Source organism: Mus caroli, unplaced genomic scaffold, assembly GCF_978045245.1.
Source record: "Mus caroli unplaced genomic scaffold, Mus_caroli_1 scaffold_1, whole genome shotgun sequence".
In the NCBI taxonomy this organism is placed as follows: Eukaryota; Metazoa; Chordata; class Mammalia; order Rodentia; family Muridae; genus Mus; species Mus caroli.
In genome coordinates, this window is record NW_028227256.1 from 82748851 (window position 1) to 82765169 (window position 16319).

At 47.2% G+C, this 16319-nt stretch overlaps 1 protein-coding gene across 3 annotated transcripts in view; it reads left to right on the forward strand.

Moving 5' to 3' along the window:
- Armc9 (armadillo repeat containing 9) overlaps positions 1-12869 on the forward strand; it is a 127553-nt gene extending 114684 nt beyond the window's left edge. For 2 of the 3 annotated variants that reach the window (XM_021162963.3, XM_021162970.3), the window contains exons 24-25: positions 9252-9424; positions 10553-12869. In XM_021162963.3, coding sequence (XP_021018622.1) covers positions 9252-9424; positions 10553-10575 — 196 coding nt within the window. In that variant the 3' untranslated portion in view covers positions 10576-12869. Of the gene's footprint in view, positions 1-3230; positions 3563-9251; positions 9425-10552 lie in introns of those variants that run through there. The other variant, XM_021162986.3, reaches the window with a different exon arrangement.
- The last annotated feature ends 3450 nt before the right edge of the window (positions 12870-16319 follow it).

Below are 16319 nucleotides of genomic sequence, written 5' to 3' on the forward strand. Positions count from 1 at the left end.
CCAGTCTGGTCTACAAAGTGAGTTCCAGGACAGCCAGGGCTATACAGAGAAACCCTGTCTCAAAAAAAAAAAAAAAAAAGAAAAGAAAGAAAAGAAGAAAAAGACAAAGAAAAAGAAAGAGAGAAAAAGAAAAAGGAAGAAGAAGAAGAAGAAGAAGAAGAAGAAGAAGAAGAAGAAGAAGAAGAAGAAGAAGAAGAAGAAGAAGAAGAAGAAGAAGAAGAAAAAGAAAAAGAAAAAGAAAAAGAAAAAGAAAAAGAGGGCTGGTGAGATGGCTCAGCAGGTAAGGGCTATTCTTCCAAAGGTCCGTAGTTCAAATCCCAGCAACCACATGGTGGCTCACAACCATCCGTAACAAGATCTGACTCCCTCTTCTGGTGTGTCTGAAGACAGCTACAGTGTACTTACATGTAATAAATAAATAAATCTTTAAAAAAAAAAAAGAAAGAAAAAGAAAAGAGAAAGAGAGAGAAAGAGAAAGAGAAAGAGAAAGAGAAAGAGAAAAAAGAGAAAGAAGAAAAAATTAAGAGCCGTTTGAAGCAGGATGGAACCATTTATGCTTTGCAAATAGCGTGGCCGGTCATCCCAGTACTTAGGAGGCAGAGACAGGAAGACCAAGAGAGCCAGGCATAGGGCTGGAGATAGTTCAGTGGGTAGGACTACGCCACAATAGAGACCTGAGTTTGGGTTCCCAGCTCCCCTGTAAAAGGCAGGTGTGGCTTTGTACACCTGTTAACTCCATGCTGGGGAGGAGGGAGGAGAAGACAGGATTGCTGGGACTTGCTAGCCGGCCATTGTAGCCAAGAACAAAAACAAAACTAATAACAAAAACTGTGAGCTCCAGATCACTGAGAGACCCAGTATCTGGAGGATAAAGTGGAAAAGATAGAACAGGAAACATACTCTCATCTTCTGGTCTCCCAGTGGGAATGCACCTGCATGTATCCGTGAACATATACTCTGTGTACGCACCTGCAAATGCACACACACACACACACACACACACACGCATGCACGCATACGCGTGCCCACAGTACAAAAGTTCCAGGTTAGCTCAAATTACATAGCTACACTCGGTATTTTTTGTGTTTTGGTTTTGCTATTTGTATAGTTCTTTGCTTTGAGGCAGAGTCTCACTGTTTATCCCAGGCAAGCCTCAAGCTCCAGCTGCCCTCCTGCCCCAGCCTCCCCAGTGCTGGCATTATAGGCACTTTTCATTAGGCCTGGAAAGACCCCATCTTTAAAAACTATAAAATTACATTCAGATTATATTTATTTATATAATGCACACATGAAGCATAATGATTCTTTGTTTTTTGTTTTGTTTTATTTTTTGAGACAGGGTTTCACTAAGTAGCTCTGGTTAGCCTAAAACTCACTATGAAGACCCAGGCTGACCTCGAACTCATTGAGAGCTGCCTGTTCCTGCCCATCTAGTGCTGGGATTATAGGTGTACGCCATCATCCCTGGTGGCATAAATGAAATTTTGCAATAAGATGTGGTCCTGGGACCGGGGAGATGGCGCAGTAACTCAAAGCACTTGCTGCTTATGACATCGAGCCACAGTGCTCCTCTCAAGGGGAATAGAGTCTATTACAGAGTCAAACATGAGTGGCCATGGCCAAGAAACTCAGACCGCGGCCACCCAAATTCAGTGTACCAACGAGGTAATAGTCTGATTGTGCTTTTTATAGTAACAGAACACAGAAAGTCCTAAACCAAGGCACTTTTCAAATACATTGATGGAAACGTATAGGAAGTGGTTACCGTAGACAGGGTGCCTCTGCTGCAGGTTTCTGCTGCAATGCAGTGACTCTGCCCTGTAGTGGGTGAGAATGAGAATGTGGTCAATACATACCAAAAAGTTGTATCCATTTGTCTAGGATACTAGAGCAGATGTGGATTGGGCAAGAAATGGCTGTGTCCGGGGCTGAAGATCCCAAGAGAAACTGGGTTAGACCTGCACTACTCTAACCTCTCCACAGCCACTGACATTCTAAGCTGCCATGGAGAGCATTCAGTAGAAGGTGCAAGCTTTCCTCCTGGGGACTTTCTGCTGCTCTAGCAGAAGACCTGGCTTTAGTTTGAAGCACCCACCTCAAGCAGTTCACTACCATATATATAACCCAGCTCCAGGGACTCGAACAGGTTCTTCTGACCTCTGAGGCCAGGCACACATGTGGTACACATACATACATACATACATACATGCCCTCACACATGCACATAAAGAAGAGAGAGTTGGATCCTACATGGACAGACATAGTGATGCACATCTTTGCTCCCAGCACTCAGGAAGCAGAAGCAGGTGGATCTGTGAGTTCAAGGTCAGCCTGGTCTACATAGTGAGACCCCACCTCAGAAAAAAGCCTCAGATCCTGTTCCCAATATATTTCATTATTCCTATGCATATATTCCAAAATGTTTTAAAATTAAATCCAAAATACTTCTATCCCAAGCATTTCAGATAAAAGACACACATTCGGGCTGGTGAGATGGCTCAGTGGGTAAGAGCACCCGACTGCTCTTCCGAAGGTCCAGAGTTCAAATCCCAGCAACCACATGGTGGCTCACAACCATCTGTAACAAGATCTGGCGCCCTCTTCTGGAGTGTCTGAAGACAGCTACAGTGTACTTACATATAATAAATAAATTAAAAAAAAAAAAAAAGACACATTCTTTCCTGGAACTCACTCTGTAGACCAGGCTAGCCTTGAACTCACAGAAATCCACCTGCCTCTGCCTCTCGAGTGCTAGGATTAAAGGCGTGCACCACCATGCCCAGTTGCTGCAGTTTTTTTAAGTATGAGAAGAGAGTTTCTTTTTTTTTTTAAGATTTATTTATTATTATACATAAGTACACTGTAGCTGTCTTCAGACACTCCAGAAGAGGGTGTCAGATCTCATTACATTGTGAGCCACCATGTAGTTGCTGGGATTTGAACTCAAGACCTTTGGAGGAGCAGTCAGTGCTCTTAACTGCTGAGCCATCTCTCGAGTTTCTGTGCCCCTTCCCTCATGTGCCTCTCCAGATAACATGGCCGTTCAAGATACAGTATTTAGTACATCCAGCTAAAAGCGACACTTTGGAATCAGAGACCGAGGATAGCAGAAGAGGAGAGCCCAGTATCTTGGGAGCACACATGTGGATTGTTGGTGGCCATCAGACACCTGCCTTCACTCAGTGTGCTTTCTTCTCTCCTGTTCCCCACCTATCTCCACCACTGTCTAGGTCTCATTATTCTCAGGACGAAGTGTCTGTAGCAGCAACCAAGAGCCGGTTCCAAACCTACTGAGCAGAGAACAGCCCCTAAGCGCCTCCTTTGTGCCTGCATAAGGAGAGGACACGGGATCCTCTGCTGGGGTGCTCAGCTGCTGGGGTGACTCAGCAGCATTCCAATTACAAGTGAAGATGCAATCTCTCTGGTGTCTTGTATTGCTCTTCTCTGCCAGCACAATGTCCCCATTGATAAACAGCACCCTAATAAATTCCTGCCTATCTTCGGGGCACCTCCCAATGAACACATACGTCCTACTGCCATGTGTTCCCGAAGCAAATGACTTTCTGTAAGTCCTGGGTGAGTGCCCTCCTGGACTTCCTTTCTCCTGCCTATTCTAATGTGCCCTAGTCCGACTGTTCTCTCTCCACCCAGGGCCACTTCCTGGCTCCAGCTCTAGGCAGTTAGCTCACCATGGGGGCGGGGGGAGCCCAGAGGCTGCTCTGCATCTGGCAGTGCCCTTTCCATCACCCCTACAGAAGTTGAGGACAACTCCTTGCCAACACACCCTCCTCTTGCAGCACCAACCAAGACTCGGAGAGCTTTGGCGGAAGGGGGAGGGGGTGGGGTCTTGGGTGCTACCAAGGGCTGCCTCCCTGATGCTCCAGCAGGCCTTCAGTCCTCCTCTGCTAGTAGGAAGGGCCAGCCAGAGGGAGCTCCTGCCTGAGGAATCTTTCCCTGACCCAGGAAGGTGGTGAGCTACTTAGCAGAGTTCCAATGGCTGTCGTACAATGTGAGTCAAAGCTCTTCCAAAAGACATTACACCTATCTAGACAGAGAGAGAGTTAAGCTGTGGACTCTTGTGAAGGTGGGGCCTGCAGGAAAGCCAGGGAGGGAGCAAGTTCAGTCCAAAGGCTTCCTGCTCACCTCCTTACTTTTACTGGCATAAGGTAATCTCTTGTTGTTCAGGCTCCCAGGCAGTTAGTTAGCTAAGTCCCAGCCGATAAGTTCCAATTTGATTCAGTCTGGGTATCTGCTTTAATCCCACTATACTGGGGAAACCCAAATCCTATCCTCAAGCCCAATTGACACGGAGAGACAGCCATCTCCTCTGACTCCCCCTGCGGAAGGCCAGTGTCCTCTCCTGTTGCCGGGAGGAGGGCACAGCTCCCTGCACCCTGATGTCAGGGCCCCTCTCTCCCTTCTCCATGTCTTCTGCCTATCACCTCTGCTGAGCCCTGGCTCCACTTACGTGACTCACAGCGTCAATACTGGCCAGCCTCTGCAGCCGTTGAGGACTGGCTCCAGACTAAATGCCTGGACTGGCCAGTCTGCCTCCGGACTTGACTGAGGACAGGCCCAGGAGTACAGCACCAGCTGTGCCTCTGCCATTGCAGGACTTGTGTGGCTCACAAGGGCAATTTTCACTTCTTTCTGTGTTGTTGACCTGGGTAACTCTGCTTGCTTCATAGTCATACCTTCTCTAAGTGAGACTACACCTTCAGATGGTTGACACACTGGACATGTGTGTGTATTTTACCGCAATTTAAACATTAAGTGGTGTGGGGGTTGGAGAGATGGCTCAGCGGTTAAGAGCACTGACTGCTCTTCCAGAGGTCCTGAGTTCAATTCCCAGCAACCACATGGTGGCTTGCAACCATCTGTGATGGGACCCCATGCCCTGTTCTGAAGACAGCTACAGTGTACTCACATATATTCAATAAATAAATAAATCTTTTTTTAAAAATTAAGTGTTGTGCCAGCAACAAAATAACAAAATCAGAATATATATATGTACATGTATATGTATATATACACACATACATATACACACACATATACATATACACACACACACACATATAGTATCTAAATAGATATATAAGTATTAGGTAGGTAGATAAACAAGATCCTGTCTCAAGATATATAGGTAGACAGCCAGACAGTTATAGAGGTAAAAATAAACTTAAAAAAAAAAAAAATAAGGCCACAGTTTCCTCCTAAGAAACTCCAAGATTGTAACCCTCGTTTATGGGATGCCTATGCCTGGGACTCCGATGCAGCCTCAATGTTCTTTAAACTTTTTTAAAGACAGGGTCTCACTATTGTAACCTTGGTTGACCTGGAACTTGATATGTAGACCAGGCTGACCTCAAACTCACAAAGATCTGCTTGTGTCTGTCTCGAGTGCTGAGACCAAAGGCAGGTGCCACCACGGCTGGCTGTCTTTATTATTTTTAATTATATGTGTATATGTGCGACTGTGCATGTAAGAATTCAGATGCCCACCCTATAGTTGGAACAACATGATCAACTAACTAGTACCCTGGAGCTCTTGTCTCTAGCTGCATATATATCGAAAGATGGCCTAGTCGGCCATCAATGGAAAGAGAGGCCCATTGGACTTGCAAACTTTATATGCCCCAATATAGGGGAATGCCAGGGCCAAAAGAATGGGAATGGGTGGGTAGGGAAGTGGGGGGAGCTATGGGGGACTTTTGGGATAGCATTGGAAATGTAATTGAGGAAAATATGTAATAAAAAATATTAAAAATTAAAAAAAAAAGAGAAGGCAACTGAGAAAGAAAATAAAAAAAAAAAAAGAAAAAGCACACCTCAGAATGGGTAAGAGATATTATATTATTTTATAAAATATATTATTTTCCAGGTAATATAAGGCTCACAGCCTATTGTGTGTTTGCTAATAAAGTTCACTATAAACAAACTCTTAAAAAAAAAAAAAAAAGAATTCAGATGCCCAAAAAAGCTAGAGGTGTCAGATCCCCGTGGAGCTGGAGCGGCAGGTAGTTATAAACTTCCTGATGTGGTGCTGACAACTGAACCCAAGACCTCTGCAAGAGGTGCTCTTAACCTCAGGGCCACCTCCCAGCCTCCATGTTTAACCATTTTACAGATGGAGCAGCTTATTCATGCTCAGTCACCAGCCCAAGAAGGGCAGAGCAGGCCCTGAGGCTCTCTAGGAAGAATGTCTCCAGCTTTCTATGGTCATGAGTTTCACATCTCAACAGGGAACATATCCACCACTGCTATTGGGGGTGGGGGTGATGGGTCCCACGGTCTCTTCCCATATCTATACTAGTTTAAGAGCCCCCATTTGCAAGCTCAAACCCATCTGGATACACAAACCATGTGTACCTCACACTCTAAGGCATGCACTTAGGACAGAGAAGACTGCGGTTGGTGAGCTGTGTGTAAGCCGGTATGGAGTGAGCTCGTTTAATGGTGACGTTGAGTTTGATAGTCCCCGGTCTTCACTACTTTAAGACACAGGAAAAAGGACACTTTTTGTAAATAGTGAGAGCCGGGCTCTCAAGATGAGAAAACAGAGTTCAGTGTGTGTGTGTGTGTGTGTGTGTGTGTGTGTGTGTGTGTGTGTGTCACTATTTGTGACTGCAAGACAGGATGGGCTGGGAGCGCTCTGCCCAGCCCCAGGCCATTTCTGGGAGACAGTGGAACCCAGACCCCAGAGTGCTGATCTGACGACACTGAGCTGTGGGGAATTAGTGGGAGACAGCTGGGAAGCGACTGTTCTCCGCTCCTGGCGTCACTGCCTGCCGATGAGCTCAGGAAGCTTCCTGAACTTTGGACCTTCAGTCTACATCTGCTAAAAAGGAACACCTGCGTAGCAGGGCTCTTTGAGGATTCAACGTCACAGTATCAGCAAGACTTTCCTGACTACCACTCCTAAAATTAGCTCCCTTGTGCTGTGGAAGCAAATCTCTACACTGGGAGAAGCTGGACAACCTGGCTATGTCTGCCTTCTCATTGTGGGTAGAAATTGGACGCCACCCCCTTCAAAGTGTAGGTGTGTTAGAGCATTGTGTACTTCTCTGCCCGAGAAGACTGTCTCCTCAGCTTTACCTGTTTCTAGGGGCTGCCTGTCTTCCTTAGCCCAGTAAGGACACACTCGTGGATCTAGATGGACCAGTCCTTACTCTAGCCTCAAGGTTATGGCGACCCAACCTGGCTGACTACAGCTGCTTTGTCTTAACCACTCTTGGCTGCTAGGTGACCCTGGTAGGCATTCCCAACCCTTCAGAATAAACAACCATTACAATAGCCAGCCATACCTGCACTGTCAGCCACCGATGCGGAGACCTTTATTTTTTCACATGTATCTACTCGTGTGCATGCATGTGCGAGAGTGCTTGTGTGTCCCTCTCCCTTCTCCCCAGCCCCATTTTAAAATCTATTTTGAGACACTTGTGCCTTCCAGACCATTGAGACACAATGGTCCCCAAAGAATTAGTAGTTCCCCCGAAGGAGATTCTGACAACCTTCAGACCACCTTGCAAGAGAGACCAGAGCCGACAGGGGAGTGGTGATGGGCAGGACCACTCCTTGACCAGAACTGCTTAACTATGTAAACCTCTTGCCCTCTGTTTAAAACTAAACCACATCAGGACCCTGTGGACAGGCTCAGGGTTTTGGGTGTCCACTGGTCCTTTTTATTTGTTCCCATATTATGACCATATTGAGTAAATCTTTCTTTGCTTTTCACTATTGCTCCTACCTTTAATAGCCCTACTAAGGACTACTGACCATGCTTAGCTTGTTAGGGCTGTGTCTTAGTCAGGGTTTCTATTCCTGCACAAACATCATGACCAAGAAGCAAGTTGGGGAGGAAAGGGTTTATTCAGCTTACACTTCCATACTGCTGTTCATCACCAAAGGAAGTCAGGACTGACTGGAACTCAAGCAGGTCAGGAAGCAGGAGCTGAAGCAGAGGCCATGGAGGGATGTTCTTTACTGGCTTGCTCAGCCTGCTCTCTTATAGAACCAAGACTACCAGCCCAGAGATGGCACCACCCACAAGGAGACCTCCCTGCTTGGTCACTAATTGAGAAAATGCCTTACAGTTGGATCTCATGGAGGCATTTCCTCAACTAAAGCTCCTTTCTCTGTGATAACTCCAGCTTGTGTCAAGTTGACACAAAACTAGCCAGTACAAGCTGCCAGGACCCACGTTCTGACCGGACAACTCTGATAGCACTCCTACAACACTGTAGTCCCGGAATCAGGAGCCTGTGATCCAGACCCTTTGGGGGCTATGGTTCTGCTTCTGACAGCTCTCTGATGGTACAGTCCAAACTGTCACCACCAGTGGGCAGGTGAGATGGCCACATGGATAAAGGCCTGCCAGGCCTGATGACCTGCATTTTATCCCCAGGATTGTAGAAGAGATGGTCGATGGTGTTCTATGTCATGTGCTCTCTCCCCCCAAATAAATAAATAATATAAACATTTTGGTGGGGCCTGGTAGTGCATCTATGCCTTTAATCCCAGCACTGGAGAAGCAGAGCCAGGAGAACCTCAGTGAGTTCCAGGTCATCCCAGTCTACATGGCACGTTCCAGGGCAGCCAGGGCTGTATAGTAAGACCCTGTCTCAAATAAACTGCAGGGATCCTCCCAGGCCCCTCCCTTTCCCCGCCCTGTTAACCCCTTAGGTGTTCCTTCTTCCTCGTTGCTCTCTCTTCCCCTGTGAATGACCACCACATTGTCAGAGGCCCCAGAGACAGTAGCTACCCTTCTCTCACAAGTCCTATCCTGACTGTAGGAGCTGGAGAGATGGCTCAGTGGTTAAGAATATATATATTGTTCTTTCACGGGACCTAATCAAATCCCTGCACCCACATTAGGCAGCTTACAACTGATTGTAACTCCAACTCCAGGGGATGCCCCTGCCCTCAGGCACATATATGCACATAAGCACACACACACACACACACACACACATCTATGTAAATAAATAACACTAAAGATATTTAAAATGTTAAAAAAAAAAAAGGCCTGGTGTGGTGACACATGCCTTTAATCCCAGCACTCTGGAGGCAGAGACAGGAGACCTCTGTGAGTTCAAAGCCAGCCTGGTCTATAGAGTGAGTTTCAGGACAGCCAGGGATGTTACACAGAGAAACCCTATCTAAGAAAAACATAAAATAAATTAAATAAATAATACAAAAAAACAAAAAGGCTGTGATTCTAGATTGTATGGTTTTTTTTTTTCTCCCAGGGAATTCGTACCAGCCCTTACCTGCAAGCCCCGGGTACCCAGTACTCCAGAGACCGTGGAGCAGAACCCACTCAAGGCAAAAGCATTGTCTCTGGCCCCTCAGTTCTCCTCAAGTGGCCCCCAACAGGCCAGCCGCCCGGCTTCCACTGCATCCTCCACAAGGGGCCTGCACAGTAAGTCAGCCTGCACCTTGCTGGGATTCTCAGAGGAAGCTTGTGCTTAGAAGCTCTGCGGTACTATACTTGGGTCTGTGAACTGTTAGTGCCAGGCAAATGGGAAAGGGACATTTCCCTTCTCTACGCAACCAGGGCCCTTCCCGATGCTCCCTTTGTCCCGGGGACCTGTCCTTTCCTGTTTATTCATTGCTCTTAGGTCAGCCACTAGTGTATACGCTGGTAGTGTAACACCCTGAGGGTCTTGTCTCTTAGAAATAAGATTCCCACAAGGGGTGGGGGGAGTTGCAAAGGCCAACTGACCTGGCTCAACTGTGTAAGATTGGTGTAGAACTGAGATCCACCTCCTGGTGGGAGGCCTCTGCTCAAACCCAGCCTCTCCATCTTCCTCAGCATCTTTCAGCCTCAGCCCATTGACTGATCTCCACCCCAGCTGGTGGATCTTTCCCAAGGGCTTTCCTAACAACAAGGAGAACAAAAGTCTAGAGCAAAGATGTCAAGCAGTACCAAGTGGCCAGCTCTGGTACAGACACCTCCTGTCTCTGGCCATCCCTGGCCAGGCCCTGGCATTCTGTCCAGGTAATGGGCCATGGCTGAGCTACCACGGGCTCTCTCTATCCCCTCTGGATAAATGGTAAAGCAGAGGTTCAGGTCAGGCTCCTTCCTCCCAAACTCAGAGGCAGTGCCATGGGGCCATGAGAACACCTAGCCAGGAGGAGAGCAGTCAGGCCTCTCTGACCCTGTCGAGTTTCAGGCCACACAGGGTTAGGGAGCCTCAGTTAATAATAATCACAATAATAACAGCAGCCCATAGCTGATAACTGGCCACACTCCACATCCAATGGCATCACATAGCCCAAGCCTGGAGTACAGTCTCTGAGCGGTAGATTTGATATGTCCGATGAACTCAGCAAACAGTAAGTTATTGCCAGGAGGCACGCTGAACAAACCGACCAGGCGGCCTGCTTCCTGTGAGGAAAGACCTGGGCGGGCCAAAGAGCCAGGACCTGGGAGAAAAAGTTCTCATTACTCTGTTTGGCAGATTGAAAGAAGGAACTGTACAGGATAGAGGGGTTCTGTGCAGAAACCACTTGGCACCGGCATGTTGCTCTGGCTTCTCTCCTACAGGCAGCCAGTCCATCAGGAAATGAAGATGGCTTCCTTCCCAAGCTGTGACCATCACGTTGTCCAAGGACCCACTGGCTTCCTGGTCTCCACCAGCCAGCAGGTGCAGGTGATGGATGTGAAGAGACACTTGTCTCCAAGATCCTGGGTAGCCGAGGATCCCAGGCATGCCAGCCCTCCAGGCTGCCCAGGCATCATCTCCTCAGACCGAGCCATTGGAAGGTCTGGGGGAGGCCTTGACTGCCCTCCTGGTGAGAGGAGGTTCCCTTGTCACAGTTAGCACCCACAGAAGAAAACGGGGTAGCCTTTGAGAGGGATGGCAAATTCCAGATTCAGCTTCCCTGGCCTTCATAGATTCCAAGCTAGACACGAAGCCACACCAGTGAGCCAGTGTCACTCAGACCAAGAATATATGCCACAGGAGTCTTCTCAGGTGCCTGGCCAGTACCTGGTGAAAGGTGGCCTTGCCTCTTAACAAGTGGTTCTCAGCTTGTGGGTCTCAAACGACAGGACTGTAGATCAGATATCCAGCATATCAATATTTATGTTACAATTCAGTAAAATTACAGTTATGAAGAAACAATGAAAATAATTTGATTTGGGGTTGGAGGTCACTACAACACAGGGAACTCTATTAAAGGGTCACAGCCTTAGGAAGGTTGAGAATCACTGCTATAAACCTTGCTAAAGGTTATAAATTTGCAGGTGATAGGGGTATGGGGATAGAGGGGAATGTGCTCACACTGCTCGTATACAAAGTTCTAAAAATAATAAATATGAAGACAAGAATATGCTGCAGACCCACAGATGCAGCTCATGGGGAACAGCACTTGTGCAGAGTGCACAGAGCCCTGGGCTGCATCTTTAGTCCCACAGAAACCATGTGCTATGCTGCTCACCTCTCTGAATGAGAGCTGAATGCATGAGGCAGGTCATCCTGTGCTACATGTGAGTGTGCGGCCAGCCTGGGCTACGTGACACCTGTCTTTTAAAAGAATACGGTGTGATCTAATGTATAGAGCAGACTACATTTCCTCAGTTGTCTGGGGTTTCGTTGTTTTTTGGGTTTTTTTTGTTTTTGTTTTTTTAAATTTCATTTTATGTGTATGAGTGCTTTGTCTGCATCTGTGTGCGTGCTTGTATGTGCCTGATGCCCATGGAGGCCAGATGTGTGCTTGTGTGTGCCTGACGCCCATGGAGGCCAGAAGACGGTCTTGGAATCTCTTGCACTGACGTTATAGGCAGTTGAGAGCTGAGAGCAGAACGCAGGTCTTCTGTAAGAGCAGCAAATGCTCTTAACCACTGAGCCGTCTCTCCAGCTCTTCTTCATACAGTTTTAAAGACCTTAGAAAGATGAGGAACTTAACCTGTCCACCTCCCAACCCTTGGCAATCACATCTCCATCACTCCAGAAACATGTGCCTCCCTCTCTGCTCTTGTGAAAGAAGACTGGGCGCTAAGGGCCTGAAGCCCCCTCTGACCTCCTAGCTCCACCTATGGACCTGTGCTGTGTCCACACTTACACACAAAGTAAGTGTGCCTGAACTCTAATACAGCAATGTGTAGAATACATCAAAGGGCTCTGGAACGGAGTGGCTCTGTGATGAAATCTGGGGATGAGCTGCAAAGGAGGGTCATGAAGAAGGCACTCCGCCCACCAGCCAACGCCCCCAGGATTCCACAGGTGCCAGTGCCTGGCACAGCCCTTCCCTGCCTGGTGTGGGAGCAGCGGACACCTAGGCTGGGGAGAGTCATCTTTTCAGGCCCCTGGAATGAAAGCAAGAGCAGTCTCTCCCTCAAGCCCACAACTGAGCTGAAGTCAGACTTCTGTCTGGTCATCTGGGGAGAAGAAAAGTTAGTGGTGTAGAGGGACGAGGGGAACCTGGCACCCAGGCTCAGCACACTGACATCATCAAGCAAGGTGTGAGTTGCTCTCTGGGGAATTAAGTATCACCCAGGCTTTGTACTGCACTCCTACAAGGGCTGTTCCAAGCTCACATTCCAAAACCGAAACTAGGAATAGACCTGTTTTTAACAGGGTTGCCCTGTGTAAGTAACCCAGGCTGGCCTGGAACTTGTTATAGTACAAGCTGTCTTCAAACTCCAGATTCACCTGCCACATGCCTTTAAAAAAAATACTGTCAACTAGGAGCTAGAGAGATGACTCCGAGGTAAAGAGTGTGTGCTGCACCTGCAGAGGAGTTCAGAGCCAGCACTGCTGTTCAGTCACAGACATCCATACATATGATAGAAAATAAAATAAATCTTTTTGACTACTTTTTAAAATAAATAATCTAAGTGTCTTGAGTGTCTTCTGTTGGTTCTGCTGAAATTAGGTATGAACCAGTCTACAGGGGGAAAAAAATCAAAAACAACTTTTGGGTTGTTTGGTTTTTTTTGTTTTTTTTTTTTTTTTTTTTTTTGGAGACAGTTTTTCAGTGTGACCCTGGCTGTCTTGGAATGCACTTTATAGACCAGGCTAACATCAAACTCAGAGATCAGCCTGCCGCCTCTGCCTCTGCCTCTTTGGCTCTGCCTCTCTGCCTCTCTCTCTGCCTCTCTCTCTCTCTCTGCCCCTCTCTCTCTGCCCCTCTCTCTCTCTGCCCCCCCTCTCTCTGCCCCTCTCTCTCTCTCTCTCTGCCCCTCTCTCTCTCTGTCCCCCTCTCTGCCCCTCTGCGCCTCTGCACCTCTGCCTCTGCCTCTTCAGTGCTGACATGCCCAGAACCACTGCCCAGCCAAATAAAATGTTTTAATTTCACTTTCGTTATTATTATGCAAATATGTTTTCTGGGAATGAGTGTAGCTGCCCTGAGGTCAAAAGTGGTCAGAGGTCAAATCTATGGAGTCACTTCTCTCCTCCTACCTTTATGATCCGGGGATTGAACTCAGGTCATCAAGCTTGTAAAACCAGCTCTTATCAGCTGAGTTATCTCTCCAGCCAAGCAAGATATCTCAAAGAGTCACCTGGAGGTCTAAGCCAGGAATGGTGGCACACACCTATAATCCCTGCTCTTAGAGACAGAGGCAGATGGACCCCTGTGAAGTCAAGGCCAGTCTAGTCTACATGGGGAATTCCAGGCTATCCAGAGCTACATCGTAAGACCCTGTTTAAAAGTAATCTGTAGAGGTCTGATCACTTGACTCTGAAAATTTTCTAATGAAACTGACTGAGAGAAGCATTAGAGAAATGTTCTGACTTCTGAAAGACTGTGAGCCCTCAGGTGGATTGTGTGAGTCTCTATCCTGGAAGCTGAGCCTAGCTCTGTTGTCCCACAGTGGGGTTCTTCTCAACAGAAGAAAGTTCTCTTTCAGAACAGAAGTTCTTGATCTGTCTCTTTTTTTACCCCAAGACAGACAGAGGTGGTGTGTATGTGTGAGTGTGTGTGTGTGTGTGTGTGAGTGTGTGTGTGTGTATGTGTGTGAGTGTGTGTGTGTGTGAGTGTGTGTGTGTGTGTGTGTGAGTGTGAGTGTGTGTGTGTGTGTGTGTGTGTGTGTGTGTGTGTGTGTGTGTGTGTGTGTGAGATCCTGGCTGTTCCAGAACTTACTAAGTAGATCAGACTGAACTTGATCTTGGAGATCTGCCTGCTTCTGCCTCCTGAGTGCTGGGATGAAAGGTGTGCAGGACCACTGACCAACTTGATCTCTTTTTTTTAAATTCAAAGTGATATGGAAGTATCAGGAAATAGCTTGAATAGACAGGAAGAAGTCTATCTGCCAATGAGTCAAGCAGCAAGAATCAGAACTAACTAAACCCACAAATGAATCCTAGGCACTCAGTAGGACAGACAGTCCCTGGCTACCTAGACAGCACCCTGAGATTCTCCCTCAAAAAAAGAAGAAAAAAGGAAAGGAGAAGAAGAAAAATTGTAAAAATTTTGTTTGTTTGTTTGTTTTTATTTTGAGATATGGTGCCACTGTGTAGTCCTGGCTAGCCTAGTGCTTCCTATGTAGACCAAGCTGGCCTCCAACTTAGACATGCTCCTGACTCTGCCTCTTCAGTGCTAGGATTAAAAGTGTCATTATTTTTTAAAAGTTTGTGCCCAGCTCAAACTTTTTAATAAATAAATAAAAGCAGGTTGGATCCTGCACTTGTATGGCACTACTTGCTTGCCTATCCCTAATCCTGGTCTTTGTTACAATAAAACTTTACTTATAAAATAAGCAGCTACCACATGGGCCAGTTTCCTTATTTGACTTTTTAAAATACTGCATTAAGTATTTATCTTGATCCCTGAGGTCTCAGGTTCTTGCTCAAATCTTGAGTGAATGTAAATGTCTTACTTCCCTTTATCCTGACTCAGGATCTGGGGGGGGAGGGACTCCTGCAGGGCCTCCCAGTGCCCCGACAGCATGCTCTATGGCCCAGGTGGCTGCACCCTACTCGTCTGACCATTTACCCTCACTCCGTCATCTCCAATGTATTTAGTGTTACTCTCAGCCTTTGCATAGAACAAAACATTTCCCACCACCATTTCTTAGCTTTACAGATGTGTAGGTCAGCAACCCTGGGGCTGCGTTCTGATCAGCCTCAGAACTTAGCTGGTCTACTGAATTGTACATTGCAGTCAGTGACCTTTAGATGACTGAGCCCTCAATTCTCCTCCTGTGAGTTTCTAGGGAGGAGGAAGAGGAAGAGAAAGAAGTGGCTGGGTGTGCTCGCAGTAATCTCAGGTTTCCCTGCCGCATGAAGTCAAACTCAAGTACTCTTTAAGTCTCCCCTGGTTTCACTCTTCTCCCATGGACCAAAGCAGGTCACATGCTCAAAGCCTAAGTCAGTATGAGAGGCCACAGATCCAGGCTGCTGACTGAACAGAGAGCATTACTGACCAGCCACCACATAGAAAGTGCAGCCCGCACACCTAACCCTTCTGACAGAACCTGTCAGGGTCGTTTGCCCACCATGCTGCTGCCTCCCTGTTTTCATTCAGCTGAAGAACTGTATCTTCTGGGCTACTGTGTGGGAACATGGAAACACTACCCTACTCCCACAAGTTGCTGTTCATCTTCTAGAAAGTATTCCTGGTCTGAGAGAGAGAGAAACAGACAGACAGACAGACTAGGAGGCTGCTATCCATAAAGTCCTATGAGCATGAGGATAAGTCCACTCCCCAGAACCCAGGTAGGAATACCAGGAGTCATGGCAGCACACATGTGATCCCAGTGCAGAGGGGTTAGACTTGCTCATCTTGCTTGGCGAGGTCCAGACCAGTGAGAGACTTGTCAGAAGAAGAAGAAAGAAGAAAGAAGAAAGAAGGAGGAGGAAGGAAGAAGAAGGAAGAAGAAGGAAGAAGAAGGAAGAAGAAGGAGGGGGAGGAGGAGGAGGAGGAGGAGGAGAAGGAGAAGGGGAAGGGGAAGGGGAAGGGGAAGGGGAAGAGGAAGAGGAAGAAGAGGAGGAAAGAGAGAAAGAAGGAGAGAGCTTGGTGGCTCATGCCTTAATCTCAGCACTGGGTTGGCAGAGGCAGGAGGGACTCTGTGACCAAGACCCAACCTGGTCTACAAAGCAAGTTTCAGGACAGCCAGGGCTACATAGAAAGATCCTGTCCCAAGCAAAATATCAGTATGTACAGAGAACAGTAAACAACACTGGAAGTTATTGACTAGCCTACATGTATGTACATACCATATGCACTTATACTCACACATTTAAACATGTATGCACCTACACATACAGACAGGGGTGGCGCTGGTAAAGAAGACAGGCTCCAGGAGCTGAGAGATGGTTCAGCACTTGCAAATTCCAGAGGACCTAAACTAGGTTCCCACATCAGGA